Raw genomic sequence first — 19,827 nt, 5'->3', positions numbered from 1 at the left:
TTGGACTTCTCCTTCAAGACCACATGTGTAGTGTATGGCTCTTGCTTCAGACAGGAGCTCCCATCTCACTTCTTCAAAATCCCATAGTCTCTTGGTGAGGTAGTTGGTCACTGTTAAAACTACTCTGGGTGATAGCTCCATGATAGCCATTGGACATCTAGTCAACAGAGCATCATGCAGATGCCCAGGCTGTGATATAGCTCATGTAAGAAATATGCATCTTTCTGAGGTGGCTGCTAGACACCTAAAGGATGTCTCACGCCCCTGAAGGGTATCAGACATGGAAGATTATGCTCTGTGTTGAGTTGAATTTTATTCTCTACCATTTGGCCACCTGCTTGTTCAGAGCTGCCTTGCCACTGGTCCTTAGCTCATGAAAAATGTAGTGATGATGTGTATGTTGAAGATCTCTGCTGAAATGATCCAGAGACCATTGTACTGTGATTGCTTTTCACTTTCTTAATTTTTTTTAAAGGTGCAAACAGCAATAGAGGAACTTCTTTCAATAAGATGTGAAACTGAGCCAACTTTGGCTAAAATCCTTTTCCGTGATGGCTTTGAGAAAGAAGGTAGTGATCTGTGAGAAATAAGCAGTATTTTTTGTGAGAGTAGATTTCCTTTTATGAAATAAATATACTTTAAACAGTTACTGACAGTAAATTTACACTTTTAATGGGTTTAAGTACATATGTTTATGTTTCTCAGTTATTTGTTGTTTGTGTGTATTCTGATGGGGGAGTTCATCGAACTAATATTTAAAACCATATGATTAACATAATAATGAGTGATTCTTTCTGAATACTCTGTGTGACTTAGTCATATCACAACACGTTTATCAAAGCAGGTGATATGTTTTGCTTGTTAAAAACACTAGGAGTAGAGACCAAAAAAAATTGCAGCTTTTGGGGCATGTGGAATTATTCATGTTTCAGTCTGTCTGCTGAGGAAGCCAATCTGGTGTAGCCATAGCTGCAGCTCAGGCTGTGGAAGTGGCTGATTCTGACTCTGGAGGTCTTTGCTTTCAGTGTTCCTCGACGACTGGAAGTGAAACAGTGCAAATATCTGTGGTATACTTGACTGGTCAGGCAAGGTGTAAAACATCAATCGCTTCTGTAAAAAATATCAAATTATCGATAATGGTTTTCTAATATTGAAGGTATTGTGCACATCAGAAAGCCTCTCTACTAGAAAGTAACTCCAGTAACACTGGCACAGGTTGCCCAGAGTGGTGATAGGTACCCCATCCCTGGAAACATTGAAGGTCAGGTTGGATAGAGCTCTGAGCAACCTGATCTGGTTGAAGATGTCCCTGCCCGAGGCACAGGGGTTTGACTAGATGGCCTTTAAAGGTCCCTTCCAACACAAACCATTCCATGATTCTATATTTGGCAACAATTACAGTATACTTATCCTATGCCAAAAAGTGGATGTTTGCCTAGAAACCTTGTATTGCATTCTTGTATTTGATATGGAGAGAGAGAACAGGTCCCAGCCAGTAATATGTATATTTGGTGATTGATTCCTTCAGGTGAAGGAAAGCAATTAACATTAATTAGGAGGAGAGGGAAGCTTTATATAGAAAAATGAAAATAGCAACTGGACATTCTTAATGTGATTCCAAAACTACAACTCTGACGACAAAAGAGAGAAAAACTTGAGCTAACAGCCAATGATAGTTCAACAGTACAGTGGGAATAAAAATTGATGTATAACAGATAGAACAAAGGAAAACTTGTATTTTCATTGATGATCGTAAAATGTAGATGGTGTAAAAAGACAGCAGAACAACAGTGAAATTATGGCAAATGGATGCCAGGAAAATAGAAGAACAGTCACACACATTCAGACTTAGGGTCTACCTAGCCCAGTGTCCTGACTTCAGCAGAAACTAAAATAGATGCCTAGGGAAGAGTAAAAGCTGGATGATCATGTGTAATAATTCATCATTAATTCTCTCCAAATATGAAATATTTTCAACTCAATAACTTCCTGAGTGGAATGTCTTTTTTTTTTTTTTTATTTTTAATTTAGTTACTTTCAGTGGCTCTCCTTTCCCTGTATTTACATAATCTACCCTTGAACACCGCTGAGCTGTGCTCATAATCTCTTCCAGTGAAGATTTCAACAGGTCCAACACATGTTGTGCAAAGAACAACTACTATTTCCTTTTGCCTTTTTTTAAAAACAAAAACCAAACAAACAACAAAACACCACCAAAACTCTATTAACTTCATTTTGTAGGCTTTATTTCCCTTACTAGAAGAAAAGGTGAATTGTCAGTATGTGGTGACAGAAGAAAGCCTTTCATGTTCAAGGAAGGAAAGAAATCCTAGCAGTTTTTCAGCAGCGTGGTTGATAGACCAATAGCACAAATATCCCAAAGGGGAAGGTGGATTGGCTGAGGCTTTACCCATCAATATCCAGCTTTGCCTGAGTGTTTTCTGGAAAGGAAGGGTGGGTTTGGTCAAACACACTCTATATGGCTGAAGGCTGCTTTTTGCCACGAGGTTTTATGGTCAGAACAGTAATCTAATGGTCCCTACTCCTGTCTTCTGGCACCCTTTAAGGTGGGGGATAATCGCCCTGCAGATGTTCATCATTTATCTGATGCAGGAGAATATTTAAGTGTAGGACTGTCTGACTAATTTTACATACCTGCTTTCTGTATTTTCTTGAATCTCTTGACTGTACTGGTGTCTTATGAATTGTTTTCAAGTGTCCCGTTCCCTCTTGGTTTTTTATCTCTGTCAGATATGAAGGATGTCATTGCCACAGGACACATCGTCAGCGGAACAGAGCCCTTCTGTGGGAGGTTCAGTGTTCACAGACCAAGCCAGCTGGTGAAAACTTCCCGCTCAACTCTACCAAGATATGATCTTACCAAATACACACATGTAGGTGGCTGCTCTTGAGTTGGTTGCACTGGGGACTGAATATAAGAGCCCAACCAGCAACATAATAGCATCTGGTCTGCTTAGACTTCCCCCAAGTACATGAAGGATCATGTCTTTGGACTACGCTTGTGGTCAGAGCAGAGCATCTTTGGTTGGGTGGATAGTCTGAGAGCCCTGAGGCATAGATATTTTTTAACACATCTGGCTGTTATTTGGGGATGTAACTCTGGCTGAGGGAAAGGAAAAGGTGGGGTGGTGTTGGGAAAAGATGAAAGATGCAGGGATGACCTCTGCTTAAGAAAAGGAAAAAAAATCCCTTATCTGGTTTCCGATCTCACCCACTTTTCTGGTCATCTTCTACATCTACTTTTAATAGGAATAAGGTCCTGATTTCAACTCTCACCCTTTCTTTTTCACCTGGGGGAAGGCAAATTCTTGGGGGTTGCAAGGAAGGAGGTGGGAGGGAAAGACTCATCTCCAAAGCCCCCTGCAGTCCTTCCAGATTCCTTCCAGGTCTTCACAGATCTCTTCCAGTCCTATTTCCCCACCTTGTACACATCCTAAACCTTGCATCTTGCAAATCAAACCAAATCTCCAGTCTCTATTCCTCCCGCCCAGGTACTTGATGTCCCCACTGACACTTACCAGCTATGTTTTGCCCCAAAACTGAGGCCTAAGGGATCAGTTTCACACTATGTGGTGGCACACAGGTCACCTGGATGCCTTGCACTGTCTTCTCTGGGTGCTATTCAAGGCAATTTGGCCTTAAGCGGTGGGCTTCATTGCTGACCTTGAACGACATGTCTCCCTACTAACATTAAACTGGGATTTAAACAGAATATAATATCTTCTACAGGCATTACATACAAATTATGTGTGGTTTGATTTGTGAATTTTTTTCCCCATTTTTGCAGGTGTGTTTTGCACATAAAGGCCTTATGAGCAAAATCCTTAATATCTTGATGTCCTACACCAACGTCTCTTTAAGTTCAGTGAAAAGGAACCTCACCTGCCTATGGGATTTCAATGAAACTGACTCTAAAAGGTATCCAGACACCTGTAGTTTCCCGAGATTGTTTTCCATAGTAAGGTGTACAAGGAAAACTGCGAGAAGTTCTTATTTGTATAGGAACAAACTGTCAGTTGGAGTAAGCTGATACACTCTTTGTGTCTGCAGAGGCATTCCCAGAATGTGCTTCCATTCTTTTTGAGGATGTACTGAGATAATTTGCATGTTTCTTGTTATATGCATGATCTCACCTTAGTAATTCACAGATGGAGTTTGTTCTGTCTCTGGTAACACCAAAAGGTTTCAGAGGACATGAATTTCCCAGTTTCTCTGGCAACAGTCAGTGGATTTTTCTGCAGTGAGATAGAGTTAGGAATTGATTCCCCCCCTGAAACATCAAGAGATCATTGGTACACAAAGTTTCAAAGAATGCTTTAGTCTTTGATTTTCTTTATTCACTTAGAATTACATAGGTAGAAAACACTTGGTGTTAGATGTAAAACTTGGGTCAGGCAGACTTAGGAGTGCCTTAGGAACTTACCCAAGCTGCCAACTTCACTTTGTGATCTGTAAGGCTGTGTTGAGGGGGATGGGTGCATACCTGCAAGGGGAAGAAGGGGTTGGTGTTAATTTACTATGCGGTGGAGAAAGCTGGGAGCCTTGAGCAAACATCTGGTATTCTCAAGGGGCCTGAACTCTGCCTGACCCCCGTTCAGATTACTGCTGTTGTAGTGTCTTGCCAAGACTAGAGTGATGGTATTCATTCCCACATCCCACTCTTGTGATGCAGAGGAGGACACCTGAGCAGAGATCTAAAGCTTTATCTCTTCCTATGGGGAGCCCAAGACATAGAAAATGATCACAAGCCATTGAGCAAGTGTCTTATGTATGAGTAAATGAGTAAACAGTAGTAACAACAGCAGTACTTGACATTACCTGGAAGCTTCACAAAGCATCTCAAAAGTTGATGATTGCACTATCTCACAGCAAAAGTGACCTTGCACAACCTTGCTGTCTTCCAGCTGGACATTCACCTGCACTGACCTCTGGAAGGGGTGTGTGAATCTCTCCACACTTCTCCAGGACCTCCCTGCCAATTCCCCAGTGTTTGTGCATCAGATAGACTTGCTGAGCCCTGTGCTGCGAAAGAAAACATCTGCGTCATATTACCTTGATGAAGTCATCATCTCAGACAGAGCTGTGACTGGTAAAGGAATCTATTTTTTTTTTTTCCTCTTAATGTTACTGTGTTTCCAGGGTACTCCATTAAAATCTTTAATGATAAGGCCAGTTGAAACTCTTTCAAAGGGGAAGGGTATTTCACAACAGGCACAAAAATAATTTTGCTTTCTTGATTTTTTTTTTTTGTGTGTGAAAGCAATCAAGAAGGAATTGCCAAATTTGGGGTTTTGAAAATGTGTTTCTATAAATGAACCTCTTGCATTGTCTTACCCAGACAAAACCAAACACCCCACTCCCCACCCCCCAATAAGTTTCCAGCTATGAAATGAAAATAACTTAGGCATAGTGACAGCTGTTCTCCTTGCTCTAATGAATGCTTGTGCTTTTTTTTCTTTCAGTTTCTCGGAGACATCCCAAGCCACCTTGGCCAGGTGGGAGGATAGTTGAAGCAGTGTCTGTAGTAGGGTCATCTCCCACTTACAATGTGTCCTGGGTGGTGTCTGGCTGTGGTGCAAGTCTGCCTCTTCTCTCTCTAAGGTAGGAACAGTGAGGAGATCATCTCAATAACCTGTAATACCTCTCACAGTTTCCCCTGACATGTCTGGGACTGGTTGTCATCTAAGACAGGACATAAGAGGCAGTGGAGGATAAGACTGCAGCTTGGCAACCACTGTGCTTTCACTACAGTCTTCTCCAGGCATTTCAAATGGGCTGTGTTCAGCCTGTTTAGACTACTGAATCCTACACAGATGTCTATACTCGGTAGATGGGCTGCAGGTCTAAATTAAGATACTTGATTTCATTCTCAGTACATCTTTTGAGCTTTGCTCATCGTATAGGGTCTTGAACGTATATTGTAGACATCTGAGTGAATGTATCTGATTCTGGTATTGAAGTTCCATTGTATGAGTGAGATTCAGTTGCCGAACCAGAGGTGCTTAAGATGTTTCAGCTAACCTGGGGTTAAGAAGATATAATGTAGGACTAGAAGGAGATTCAAGCCCTTCTGGAGCAGTGGATGGAGATCAGCCAGAGATGCTCCCACCAATTACTGTGTTAGGCAATGTAAGTGCCTGAGATGGTTTCTATTCTGGAAGTCCCAAAAATGAAAGTGGAGGTAGAACCATAGACTAATCTTAGAGAGTGCAACATTAAAAAGCTACACTGGCAGACAGTAAATCCTATAAAAGTTGGATTGTATCCAGTTAAGACAAAACATGCCTGATGGGAATAATAGAGGCAGGCAAGGGAGAAGCTGAAATGATGCAGCCTCTTCTCTGCAGCTGTTATTTTGGCTCAGTTACACCACCCAAACTGACTTGCCCAGGTGTCCATGGGAAACCTCCTTTCAGAAGATGAACCTCAGTCTGGTGTAACTTACTTTGGGTTTTTTTGTGTTCTTTCTTCTTTGTAGCAAATGCAAAGTACCATGTCATTAGTTTTGAGTGCTCTAAAACCAGCTAAATTCTCCTTTAAAAGGTGGCTAAGATCTGAAGAAAATTAGGTCTGGTTCCCAGGGCAGCCAAATCCTTGCATCTTCTGGTGAAATCTAAGGTTTTGGTGAATTCATCAATTACATTTGGGTTCAGAGACATAGTCCAAGTCAGCACAAAGGAAAAGATGGGCACAATCCAGTCTATATCTCATTTTTCCCAGTGTGACAGCTGCTCAGTGGCAGCTCAGACTGTTGTCCTGCAAAGCCCAAGTCTAAGAAGTTAGGACATAAAAATGTTAAACCACATCTCAGACCTAGCTGTTATGTAGAAGTCATCTAGCACAGCACAGAAGGATTTAACTTGTGAAAATCCATCCTTGAAAAGCACATTTAATTGCCAGTGTCAACTGCAGTGTTTTTATATGAACCACTGATGGTAAAGGCAAGGATGAGAATACAGGGGGATGTCTGTGGGGTTTAATATGCATAAACAGAGTTGTAACTAACAGAAAGAGGGGAAATTTTTACTCCTGTGTGTAGCCTTTACAAGACTGACATTAGAATACTACATACAGCACTGATGACCGCATTTTTCAAAGGGATTTAGAAAAACTGGGGAGGGGGCTGTGGAGTCATGATCATGATTATGGGGCTGAAGAAAATGTGTAGGAGAGAAAGATTTAAGAAGCTCAACCTGCTTAGCTTGTAAAAAGAGGATTAAGAGATGGATTGATCACAGTACTTCTCACCAGGAGATAAAAAAGAAAGAAAGAAAAAAAGGATGCTGGCACTGGTGGGCTTCTTCACCTCACAGAGGAAGATGTAAGAGAAACCAGTGTGTGATGCTGAGGCCAGGAAGACTGAGAACAGAAATCAGTGTGTGCTTTAAAAATGAGTGGGCTGATCACTGTCTTTGGATATCTTCAGAATAAACTTGGCTCTTCCTCTTAACTGAGCCTGTGCCGTGCTTTATTCTAATACAACTTGCTGCTGTCGGGACAGGAATATTAGCTATTATCTGATGTACTGGCTGTACATCAGACCAGAAGGGTCAGTGGATCGTTTGATTTTGTGTTCTTGAAATTTGCTCTGCAGAAGCCGCCGCTGAGCTCTGGGTCGTCAGCTGTTATCCCTACACGTACCCACACGGGGGCACCATTGTACCGCAGAGAATCTCATTTTTCTTTGAAAAAAATAATTTTAGTGGCAAGGGAGGAAATACTTTAAGTTTTAGAAACTGAGCCTTGGGTGAGCTTTAATACACAAAAATTATCACTGTCATTCAGGAGAGGTAAGATTTTGATAGGCTGGAGGAGACTACAGAATGAAGTAGGGGAAGATTTTTGCATTGATGTTATAGCTTGCTGTCCAGGCTGCATTGAATTGGTCCTTTAAAAACACCACTACCGGGATAAAATGTGCTCATGCTTGGTGCTGTATGAACTATGTCTTCTACCATATTTTTTTAAAAAAAGTGTTTTCCCTTTTGTTTCTCTTGTATGCATTGCCTATGTTGTGTAGGTATAAGTTGGGAGTATTTGATTCCAGTTGAGCTCTGAATGTGTTCTCCTTGGGTCCTTCAAGAGTGTTGTTCCCATAGGTGTGTCTCTGCTGCTGGTTGACATGGAGGTGTCAGGAGTGGGGGTTCTTGACTGCTGATGCCTTCAGGTGAATCCTTTCTGTCACACAGAGGTGCTTTGCTTGCGGAGGGCTCTAAGGAGTACAGCTACCTTTATGTCGCCACGGAGGATGTGAGGGTCAGCCTCACCATTCAAAGAGTGCAAAAGTCATCCCCACCTATTGGAGGAACCTTCCACATCCACTTGGCCAATACAGTCATATCAGGTAAAAAAAGATGCAAATATGGGTCCTGGATTTCCTTTGCAGGAAGCCAAGTGAAGCACAACCTTGGAAATGCCTGGGGTACAGGCTGGCAAGTTAAAACAGTAGTGACAGTTTGTAGATCTTTGTATTTGATGTCCTTCAAGACAGGAATTAAGGATTATAGGGAGGGCAGAATTTCTAGACATCAGGTATGGGGTTGTTCCAAAATAAAGACAGCCACTATGAAATACTTGCCTTAATATTAAATAACTTTGGATCCAATCCCGAACTAGGATTTTGCAACCCAAGGTTTTGTTATTCTGCTATTTCTTCAGCCTATGTACTTCTGGTTGTCTTGTATAACAAGATGCATGCAGGTTGGCAGGAATTTCATTCTCTTTTAGGATTAACAGGATTGGTAATTGGCTTGAAGATACTACAAAAGCTCTTGTGCATAGAATTGCTTGACTTCAATTAGTGACGCTTTTAGATGTGCTATGTTTTCTTGTCTTTGGTTTAAATAATCAAGGAGGATTAGAATGAAAGTTACCAGGTTAATCTGAACAAAAGCAATGAGAAAGTAACTGGTGACTCAGTTATAAAGCCAAATAACAAAACAGATAAATGTAGCCTTAGAATATTTGTGAAATAACTCTTTTCTGCATGTTGTTACTTAAGATTTTCATACAACAGCTGGAGGCTGTCTCTATGGTGTCATGCTTTGAATATCATCTTTCAAAAATGTACTCTGTTCCTCTTGCCCCATTCCCAGGTCTTGTGCTTTCCCTTCTTTCTTGTGAATTGGTTTAGAGAGACTTATTGTATCTGCAGCTTTGAATGGCTATGGGTGTTTATGTCAAAAGAACTAAAACTTAATTTGCATTTATTTGGGATTAGACTCTATAAAGTCTTCTTGATAGACTGACTTTTTTCACACCCATCTCATCTAGAAAGTTTCCAGCCTTTCTAATTTGAAGGAAAATGATTTGCACACTGAATATTCATGTGTGATGTAATGTAAAAGTATTACTTAAAATTTTTGATGGTCCCAACTGGAGAGAAATGTCTAGGTTTTCTTGGCTATTTAATAGTGCAGAAGATCTTCAGACTAGATATAAGGAAGAATTCATTTATGATCAGGTTGGTAAACACTGGAACATGTTGCCCAGAGAGGTGGTCGGTGCCCCATTCCTGGAAACATTAAAAGTCAGGCTGGATGGGGTTCTGAGCAACTTGATCTAGCTGAAGATGTCACTGCCCATGGCAGAGGGGTTGGACCAGAAGACCGTTAAAGGCCCTTCTGACTCAAACCATTCTATGATTCAGTTCCATGATTTTTTTGGCATTTGGGGTCCAGTAAATTTCTCTCTGCTGCTCTTTGGCAATTACAGAGGTTTGAACCACAACAGCCTTGCACCAACAGTGAAACACCTTTCTACTAGCCGGTAGCTGTGCTTCCCTAGGAGTGATAATAGCCATTGCTTTCTAATGTCTTTTGCAGATGTTTCAGTGCACATCTCCTCCCGCCATCTTCGCAAGCTTTTGCAAGACAACGTAGACAATTCTACAGCCCCGTACTTCAACACCAATGACTTCATTGTGACCAAAGACTCAAACTCTTGCTATGAAAGCATCTGGACACTCACTTGGAAAACAAAAACTGGAGACTTGCCCAATGTTATCAGAGTACAGTAATTTATATTACTAACATCCACTTTGAGCCCCATTCAATATCTTTGTCCTTAGCTGATTCATTCTCCCAACATGTTTTTATGGAGACACACATGTGACCTTAGACAATCTATCTTCTTATCAGGAACAGCAGCTTAAGCAAATTCCAGATTAGATGATTTAAAAACCAATTGCAGTTGCAGGAGGAGAAATTACATCATCAGAGCCTGTGCTTCAAAATAATGAGGAGGCTAGAAAGTAATTTCTGTGCTTTGTTGCAGTTCTGCACAATAAAGGGATTCCTATACTGAAATAAAATCTATTATAATCATGTTAATATTTCAGTACAGTAACTGAAGCTCAGTACAGGTTTGTGGCATCATTTATGGGCCAAGAATGTTTTTCTGTTTGGGTTCATATTTGGTTCTCACAAATCTCAGATGAAGGCTCAGTTCACACTCTCCCACCTCAAAATTTGTCATGCACAAAATGAAAAAATGAATTTTGACTTCAAGTAGAAGGATCTCTTTTGAATAAGTACTTAGACTGAGCTGCTTCCTCCTTCGAAAAGAAAACCTATTTCTTTGTATATTCAGCTTCTAAAAGTGTAAGATCATTTTCAACAAAGCAATGAGCTTTCATGCTCAAGACATTGGCCTAAAGGGTGAGAAAAGCTTGATCTGCATCTTCACCTGTAGCACAGTCTCTTGTTTCACCCAAAGTCATGTATTTGGGAAGCAGATGTTCAGAGCTCTTTCCATGCCTAATTCCAAATGATATTATTGAGTATTAGAAATTTATTTGCAAATCTGGCTCCTGAATCTCTGTGCCTCAGTTTGCAGTCTCTTTGCCTGCAAAGTGACAGTGGGAATGGGGAGGTGTTGTGATGTCTTGGATAATAAAGATTTAGACCTGGAGATAAGATTCCTGGAAGAGCTTGAGAGAAGGCTTCCAGCAGTTATTTGCAGCCTTGTGAAGACTCTGTATGAACAGTGGGGGTATGGTTTTAATTTCAAATCACAGAACAGAAAAGGGCAAGAAACTTAAATTCTTTTTTCTTTGGCAGGTCTCTGCCAAACACCTCACTGGTCTAAAACCAACTGTTTCTAGTCGTGTGGTTTATGATGGGGGTGTATTTATTGGACCAATATTTGGGGACATGCTTGCTACCTTCAATAACAAAACACAGGTGAGTTAATGTGCTGTCACACTTCTTATTAATTTATCCAGGTTTTGTAGATCCAGGAGTCTCTTACATATTCAGGTACCCAGTTCTGCCGCTAAATCCTTTCAGAAATCTGTTCTGTGCTTTGCCATAAATTGGTCAGATTCTGTTCCCTGGTTTGGGGAGCAAGACTTTCCTCCAAGAGCTGTTGCAGGTGGGGAGAATGGTTATCATGGGTGATGGAAGGCAGTTTATTTCTTTTGAGGCAGTGGCCGTGGGCTGGCATCAGCTCTGGACAGCCACCCTTGGTGGGTCTTATGGTGCTGGCCACCAGACTTGGGAACGATGCTCTATTCATCTGCAGTGTTCCCACTGTTACACTGATGGGCAAAATAATTGAGATGGTGGCTGTGGTACTTGCCTGTGAATTAGACAAGTCCCTCAGCCTCTGTGGATCTCAATTCAGGTGTGGCAAGGGAGTAAGGAAGGCCTCCTGGCTGAGTGGGTCTGCTGGACGGAAAAACGTGAGGCAAACCATGCTCTTGGTTGCTGCAGAGCAGTGCTCATTGCTGGGTTTGCTCTCAGCAAAGACTGCCAGGCATGATAGCGATAACAGGGTGATGCTGGATATGCGCATAGGGCAGCTGTGTAGCATCTGGGGCTAGGTCACCTTGCTTTTTTGGTAAGCCTGTTCCCCAGAAATACAGACTGTCCTTCCCACAGTGGCTCAACCACCTATTGTATCTTTGCCACCTGTGTTGCAGATATACCCTCAAACAGACCAAATGAAACAGAAAGGGCAGCAGCAATCAGATTTCCTCTTTATATTTGAAGCTTTATTCTGGCTTGCTGCTAGCAACAAGTACAAAAATATCCCTCTATTTATTGTGTCTCCATTTCAGCAGAGTGCTTGGCAACTCTGTGCCTCTTGTGTTTCTTGGAGATAGTCTGCTTTTGCTTTTTGCAAGCGTTTCTGTGTTCCGCTGGTACACCCTTAATACCTGGGAGAGAGATGAAGAGGGGCTCTCCTATGCCCTAGCTGTGCCAATTGGCTCTTTTGAGATACCAGGATGTCAGAAGAGATATCTAATTATAACTTTTGTTAGATAATCAAGGTCACAGCCCAGCTTTCTTCTTTCAGCATGAGCAACAAGGGGAAAAAAAACAGATTTGATGGCTGCGTGCTGAAAATACATGTTCTGGGATTCATTCTAATCAGCCTTTCAGGGGGCTTTAAATACAATAAACTTGTTCCCAGGGTGGGGTGGGAAAGACTGGGTTGCGGCACACAAGGTTTTCCATAGATCACTAGAAGAACAGGAATTGCGAGGAGCTGTGGCATCCCAGCAAGATGGGAGATAAGATCCTGCAGATACCGAGAAAGGGTGTCGATACAGCTTCCAAAGCTGTGCTCTGCTTTGCCGAAGGTGAGCCCTAACGAGCCTTGCAATTAAATTTGTGATGAGGTTGCCATAGGATAAACAGCTGTCCGACTGTGCTCTCCTCTGGCACAGGCCAAGTGCTCTTGGTAGCTCAGGGTGGCTACCAGCATCACTCTGCAGGTCTCCCAGGGGGATGTGGCTGTAGAAAACACCTCTGTTCCCAGCTTTAGGGTAACCTTCTTCTCTGTCTCCAGGTGGTGGTGGTGGTGAATGATGTCCTTGCAAACTGCTCTGGTTCATGCTCTTTCCAGTTCAGCCAGGAGCTGACACCCTTAGTCACTGATGTGGAGTATTCATCAGGTAATGGGGCTCTGTGTCTGGACAAAATGGCAAAAGTAATGTTCTGTGAAAAAGATCTGCCAGATGCTGAAGACTTGGTGTGCATGTGTATTCTTTTGGAAATTTCTGATTTTATGGAAACTGTGGTTTCTGGTGGGGTACTTCTGATCAGCTCCAGTCTTAAAGTATGTAACACAGACATGTTTTTACAGCAATGTTGAGATAGTAGAGGTGCAAAGAGAAAAATAGCAATGATCTTGGCACTTAAAGCAAAAGGTGGTTCTCAGTGCCAGTTATTTTTAATAACTGTAAGGAAATACATAATAGCTGGACAGGGACAGGCAGAAATAAATGTTATGGGGGACAATGAGAGATCATTGGTGGTGTAGTTTTTAGGAGGTCCTGATGAAGATGGTAAAAAATTTTTAACTGTTGGTTGAAATTAACTCCTGGGCATTGCTACACAAAAATTCATGAGTCATCTTGTTGCTTATATTCCTTCAGATGATAGGTCCCAGGCCACAGTAGTTATCAGGGGAGCTGGCTTCACTGTGGAGAAGCCAGCCTTGCAAGTGGAGGTGAACAACACTATCTGCCACGTCATAATGTTGAATCAATACAAAGTGGTTTGCCAGATGGAGAGGCTGCCAGTTGGAGTCTACAAGCTGACACTACTGGTGAGACCTTATGGCTTCGCACTCAATGGCAGCACAAGAGAAGGCATCTTCCTAAGAGTTGACCCAAAGCTGGTAGCTATTGAACCTCCTACAGCTTCAGAGATTGGTAGGTCTGAATACCAAGCCAACTCTAAAGGGACATCTGCTTTCTGTTGCTTACTTTTCATGGTGTGTCTTAGTTCTGTAGTTTCACTACTAAGGTCTTCACCTGGTGAAAAAGCTGTAATATGGCTGGACACATCATGTGTACCCCAAAGCACTGGGGCAAGTCTTGTAAAGAGTGACAGATCTTCCTTGGTTCTTTGTGGACCAACCAGTTTCCTGCCTAGTTTTGTTTGGGAATAGTGAGTTCGAGTGCAGGTATATTCATTCCAGCAAATCAGATGGGTATTAGAGTTTCATAGCTCATCTCTCCACATCCATTTAACACATAGCTTTGTAGTATTTGAATTAATCTGGCCTAATTGTGAAATGGCTGAACTTTGGTTCATCCCACTCATATTGAAATGAATTCATATTCTGAGTTGTAAAATTAGATACAAAACTCAGAAATCTAGAGAAGCTCAAACTAAACTGAATTTCCTTCCATTCCCTTTACCCCTCCTTTCCTCAAAACAGAAGAGGAAATAAAGGGTGATATATTCCACCCCTGAAGACAAGAGCCTGGAAGATTTTCCACAGTGCTCTGGGGTCAAAGGACCATTATGACTCTCTCATCTGCCCTGTATGTGACACAGATGAAAAGACTTCGCCTGGAAGTTCCTCCACAGTGTCTAGACAATTGTAGTTAAGACAAACTAAATGCTGTAAAAAGCCACCCTTTCTTTGCTGGGAAAGGGAAGAGCCTCCCCAACCCAATGAGAAATGTGGAGAACCTCTTTACACACTTGAGTTGTGCAGTAAGGACCAACAGTCTCAGCATGTGACTTGCTTTCAAGCAGCTGGGTATGCACCTAGAGAGAACATGATGCAGGTCTACACGGACAGTAAAAATTATCCTGCTTTTGTATGGAAACTTGCTAGTTTCAGTATTGCGGTGCTTTGAAATCATGGTAATACGCATGGCTGAGAGCAGAAGTACTGGCCTAGGTGCAGCATGAAGCTCGCTTAGCCATGTGGCTTGGTGAGCTGTCTGTGCTATGCTTGGCCACCTTGGAGGAGGCAGAGCGAACCTCTCTGGATGAGCCATGGGATGGACTTGGGACAATGTAGAGTTCCAAAGCTGGAAAGCAAGAAGTTATGGCTTTCTTTGCTTTTATTTTGTTGGGGTGCATGGAAAGAAATCTATTCTAACCCTTTTCTTTCTAAACCCAAACCCACAAAAAAAACCCCCAAACCAAAACCCAAAGAACACAAAACCAAAAACTCCCCCAAAAAAACCTAAAAGAAAAAAGCCAACAATGGCAAGTTTTAGTGCCTGGGCCTTGCTTCTTATTTCCTTCACTGGCAATCCTGTTCTCCCAATTACAGTGATCCATCACTCATTAAGAAGAAAGCAAGTATAATGTTATCTTACATTACATATGCCTTGAACATTTATAATTGGAAAGAATTACAGCTTCCATCTGTGTTTTTAATTTCTTCCATTTAAAATACTTCTCTTCAATCTTATCGTAAAGTGCACATATGCAGTATTTCACTGCATATGGATATAAGTGTAGATATCAAAACTTAAGAGCATCAGTCTTTACACAACACACATGGATTTTGTACTCTAAATCTGAGGCTCCTTATCTGACAACTGTTACATTAGACACGTGGCTTCAGGTTTGACTTCTTGCTGTTTCTGACTCTGCAGACTTAATGTTACAGGAGAGGAAGCATCTTGTATTTTGCTGCATCAGCTCCCTCTTGTCAACGTATCACTGGTCTTGGTGGTACCATGCTGGGAGATCCCTGCGACCTAACTCTATAAGCATGGGATGCCTTTCTAAATATATTACCATGTTCCAGTGGATGGAAGGAACTTGCTGTTAACATATCAGATTGCTGTTACTTGCATGGTTTTGCTGCTAGCCAGAGAAAATCTAGAAGATTAAACTTCTGTAATTCTCTAGTGGTGTAAAGAATTAGCAGGACAAGTTACTTTGAGGAAAAGGTACAAGGGACTCTGCTGTCAATACATAATGACTTTTCTATAGAAGTTTGCTTAAATCACACATGAAAACCATCATATCCAGTTGGTTCCTAACACAGCCATACTAATACATTCACGTAAACACTGCATTGATAAAGTTCCTGCCTGCACAGTCTGTCTGTCCAGCCACAGCCCTAAAACTCTGCGGTACTGATAACTAGAGCAAGCAGCTGTAAGTTTCAAGCAAAATTTCTTTCTTTCTTTTTTTTTTAAATTAGTCTCCGAATCACTTCAAAGAACAAAGTCCAGGCTAGAATTGCCATTAATGTCCATTCCTGTTCTCTATCCCGTTTCTCTTTCTAATATCCCTGAATATTCTAGTCACTTGGAAAAGCAGAGCTGCACCCTCACTATTTGCATTGGAAATGGATGCTGCAGAAAGATCAAGTGCGAGTCTGGCTTGTGTTGGGTATGATCCTGCATGTGATTGAAGAGGCTCAGCTGTGGCTGGCACAAAGCAGAACTGAGGCTTCTTAGTGCTTCACAGAATCAAACCCTCTGTGACTTTCCTCATAACCCTGCTAAGCCTTGAGCCCTGCCAAGTCCCCTTTCTAACCCAAGTTTCCTAGACACATGCTACAGGCTTTTTTGACAGCAGGGTGCTTGGCAGCTATTTGAACTGTGAAATCACCTGCTGTGTTAAGCTCATTTTCCATTCTTAGTGCTTCTTCCTTCCTTCCTTATTTCATTCTTGGGCTGGGGATCTTTCTGAGGGTGAGATCAGAGGCCAGACCTTGCTGGCTTAAATAAGTATGTAATTAAAAAATAAACCGAGAAACAAACCCAGTCCTTCTGTATCATGGACAAGAATTCAAATAATAGGCAAGAAGGATCGCTGGTGAAAGAGAGGAAGGTAGGCACAGCAAGGTAGAAGCAGATCATCAGATCAACTGAGAGACAGTACTGCCTTTTGCAGTAACCTATTAATAAAGAAACCTTTGCATATAAAAATATTGTTCTACATCTTGAATGTAATGGAAGAATTGGTTTTGTAGGAGGAGTGAGAGTGGTTCTCAGGGGGACCAGTCTGGAAGGGGTAAACTTGGTGTTATTTGGCTCTCAGCCTTGCCCAGTTTTGGAGGATGGCAGAAATTCAACGAGAATTGAATGTGAAGTTCCCTCTCGGGTAAGAAATCACGGGTTTGTTTTTTTTTTGCAACAGTCAGCGGCCTACAGGCCTTCCTGTGTTTTCCTGGCCTAAACCTGCACTAGGGGAAGGGCAAATGATAGCCCATCAGCGAAATCTTGGTTGTGGGACAATTTACTGTGGATGACTCCTACAGTTTAGACCAGCTTAATTAACAATAGATTGACTGGGAATTTATGAAAACCAGTGAAATGGAAAAAAATCCAGATTGCAATGTCATTAGCCAAGCCTTGCATAAACAAACCCGGGGCTTTGAACTCCAGCAAAATTGCCCATCTCTGCTTTCCGTTGTCTACTAGTAAATTAAACGTGCCTGGGACAACTCCTTTTGATCACATTGCTGAATCCTCTTCAGCTCCAAATTTTCTACTTTACATCTAGATCTCCTTTGGACGTTATCTGTGTGTCATGCAAAAATGTGCCTAAGGGGTTGTTAGCAGCAGTGCTCTTTACTGCATGGTGAAGTTATACCCAGGACAATGTTAATAGTTTACATGTAGGGATAAGTGTCTGTAACCTACGACTGTTTCATTTGCTAGAACAGATACAGAGAATGAAAATATCCATAGCCTGGGATTGTTTTAAGGTTTCTAACTTTCCATAGGTGTCCCTTTAAAGTCAATGCAACTATACATTTGATTTTGGTAGATACACAAATTCTGTCAGTGCCATGTGCCTAAGTTGTTAAGTATGGGAGATGTAGAAATATAGGGAATAACTTTTTTTTTATTGGTGCATTCTTATCCCAGACATTTTTTCATTTCTTTTTCTAGGGTACAGAAGATGCTGCTGTCCGTGTGACACTAATTTCTGGATACCAGTCAACAACAGTTACCAACTTGTTCCAGTATGATCCTTCCTTAAACCCTGCTGTAGTATCGCTAAGCAGAAACAGAAGTGGCATAGCAGGTGAAAAGGCTGCAGACGTGTATTGGGCATCATCTATGGAAGTATTGTTGCTGATGGTGGTGGAGCAGGGGGAATCTAGGTCTATGGAGTTTGTTAATCTGATGCTGTTCTTTTGTTGTTTTCTTTTAACTTTGTACTCCTTGTGTTTCCTGCTAGCTCTGCTCAGGTCTGGTTGTTTTATGTTGGTTTGACTCTAGCATACGTGAGATAACGAGGTACTTGCCTTAGGCCAGTATGGATGATGTCCACAGGATGTCAGGTGCTGCACAGTGCTCCCTTTGTGTCCCGTTTCTCTGACTCTGCCCTGAAATTATTCCACCCATTTGTTCCTGATAACAGGTTCAGCCATGACAAGAGAAGCGATCCCTAGAGAACGTCCTTCTCCAGGGTCCCAGAGGGTTGATCATAAAGTGCATTATGTGCATTTTGGGCTGCTGAAAACAGAATAGAGGGAAATTTGTCTTACGGTCTCCCATTTCCAAGCTAAACTGTTTCTTCCAGTTTGACCTTGTGTCAAAGCATAGACTTCATGGACTTTGTGGGGGAAAAATCTGAAGTAGATCTCATGGACTGTTTATCATTCCTGTCTTTTGAATGTGTCTACTTGGGGCTGGGTTTTTTGCTCATTTCCCTTCTTTTTTTTTTTTTTTTCCCCACAAGGGTTTGGCTGGGCTTTGGGAATAGAAGGCATTAACAGTGAGCACTGTCTACTTAAAAACAAGTCTTTTGGGAAGGTTTACTACATTTCTGTGTGGCAACCAGATTCCTAGTACCTGAGAGGGAGAGGAAGGAAGACAGGAGGCAGAGAGAAATATTCCTACTTTCCTACCTACTCCACTCCCATTCCTCCAAGCATGCAATCATCTGCAGGTCTTTTCCTTGCTTTTTGTAACTTCTCCAGTACACACTTTAATAAAGCTCCCCCAGCTCAGCAGTTTGGCTGGATTTGGTGGGGATGCAAGGAATTAGGTGACTGCCAGTGACAAAATGCACTTCTTGACTCACGCTCGGCATTTCTGTTCCTTTTCCCAAATGCCCTTGTTGTTTTCTATTACTCCAGAACGCATAAATAAGAAAAAACGTCCTTTATCATCTGAACATTATTCAGATACCATAGCACCAAGGGGAGATCTTTTTCTAGCCGCTGGCAGCCCAGGTGCAAGAAATTCCTTAATGTTATTGTGTCTCTTGAACAGTGGTGTGGCTGAGTTCAATCTCCTATTCAGAACCTCCATGGCTTCATTTTTTAACATAATTTCCCTCCTATATAATAAAAAGAATAAATAAATTACACTGATGCCTTCCAGGCATCTAGGATTAAGCTGACAATTGACCAAGAGTCCAAAGAGTTCACACTATAAATATATTCAACTTCACAGGCTTTCAAACTTTATCTGACTCTTGAGCATGCAGAATTGAAAAGCACTGGCTTCAAGATCTGCTTAGAGGACCTGGTAGATGAAGGGAGCTTTGTACAGGTTCTCCCACCTCACGGGAGGCAGAGACTCCTCCAAAGCAGAGGCTGGGGGGCTGAATGGCAATGGTGACCTTGCTAAAGCCAAGTGACCTTGCCCTCTGCTTGGGAGACAAAATTGCCACTGAATCTTTAGTGAGAATGCATTAACCTATAGAAGTTGATTTTGATTAAGACTTAAGAGAGAGTGAAGCAGGTGAGCTGCTCCTGACTACCTCTCTCTGTGGCTAGGATAACGGTGACGTGTGCTCAATGAAGAGGAATGGGCTAAAATGGAGTTGGTCTGTGACAGCTAATCTTTGCTATCTGTTCTCAAGCAACTCTGTACATAGACAAGTGTTTTGGGCTGGCTGGCTCAGGAGGATGATAATTTTCTTTTTTCTTGATTAATTTAGGAGAGGGATTTATATAATGTGAAAGCAGGGAGTTAGGGTTGAAGACCCCTCCTCATCCTGTTTATTGGTGCTTCTGCGTAATTGAACCCTCACCCTTCAGAGGAGACAGGAGGATGAGCTTCACCTCCTAAACACATCTCTGTCTGCACTTGTTTAGGTGCCTTGCATAGTCAGTGAAGAGAAATAG

At 41.9% G+C, this 19,827-nt stretch overlaps 1 protein-coding gene across 4 annotated transcripts in view; it reads left to right on the top strand.

The window, feature by feature from the left end:
* Nucleotides 1-19,827, top strand: part of PKHD1 (PKHD1 ciliary IPT domain containing fibrocystin/polyductin) — a 278,509-nt gene that overhangs the window by 30,501 nt on the left and 228,181 nt on the right. For all 4 annotated transcript variants that reach the window (XM_037391751.1, XM_037391752.1, XM_037391750.1 and 1 more), the window contains 12 exons: nucleotides 476-569; nucleotides 2,752-2,894; nucleotides 3,809-3,939; nucleotides 4,926-5,110; nucleotides 5,484-5,622; nucleotides 8,211-8,365; nucleotides 9,846-10,030; nucleotides 11,082-11,204; nucleotides 12,817-12,922; nucleotides 13,406-13,684; nucleotides 16,711-16,841; nucleotides 17,636-17,771. In XM_037391751.1, coding sequence (XP_037247648.1) covers nucleotides 476-569; nucleotides 2,752-2,894; nucleotides 3,809-3,939; nucleotides 4,926-5,110; nucleotides 5,484-5,622; nucleotides 8,211-8,365; nucleotides 9,846-10,030; nucleotides 11,082-11,204; nucleotides 12,817-12,922; nucleotides 13,406-13,684; nucleotides 16,711-16,841; nucleotides 17,636-17,771 — 1,807 coding nt within the window. The remainder of the gene's footprint in view (nucleotides 1-475; nucleotides 570-2,751; nucleotides 2,895-3,808; nucleotides 3,940-4,925; nucleotides 5,111-5,483; nucleotides 5,623-8,210; nucleotides 8,366-9,845; nucleotides 10,031-11,081; nucleotides 11,205-12,816; nucleotides 12,923-13,405; nucleotides 13,685-16,710; nucleotides 16,842-17,635; nucleotides 17,772-19,827) is intronic.

The sequence above is a fragment of the Falco rusticolus genome, chromosome 6, assembly GCF_015220075.1.
Source record: "Falco rusticolus isolate bFalRus1 chromosome 6, bFalRus1.pri, whole genome shotgun sequence".
Classification (NCBI taxonomy): domain Eukaryota; kingdom Metazoa; phylum Chordata; class Aves; order Falconiformes; family Falconidae; genus Falco; species Falco rusticolus.
The sequence above is the reverse complement of the archived record's forward strand: the minus strand, read 5'-3'. Positions and strand labels throughout refer to the sequence as shown.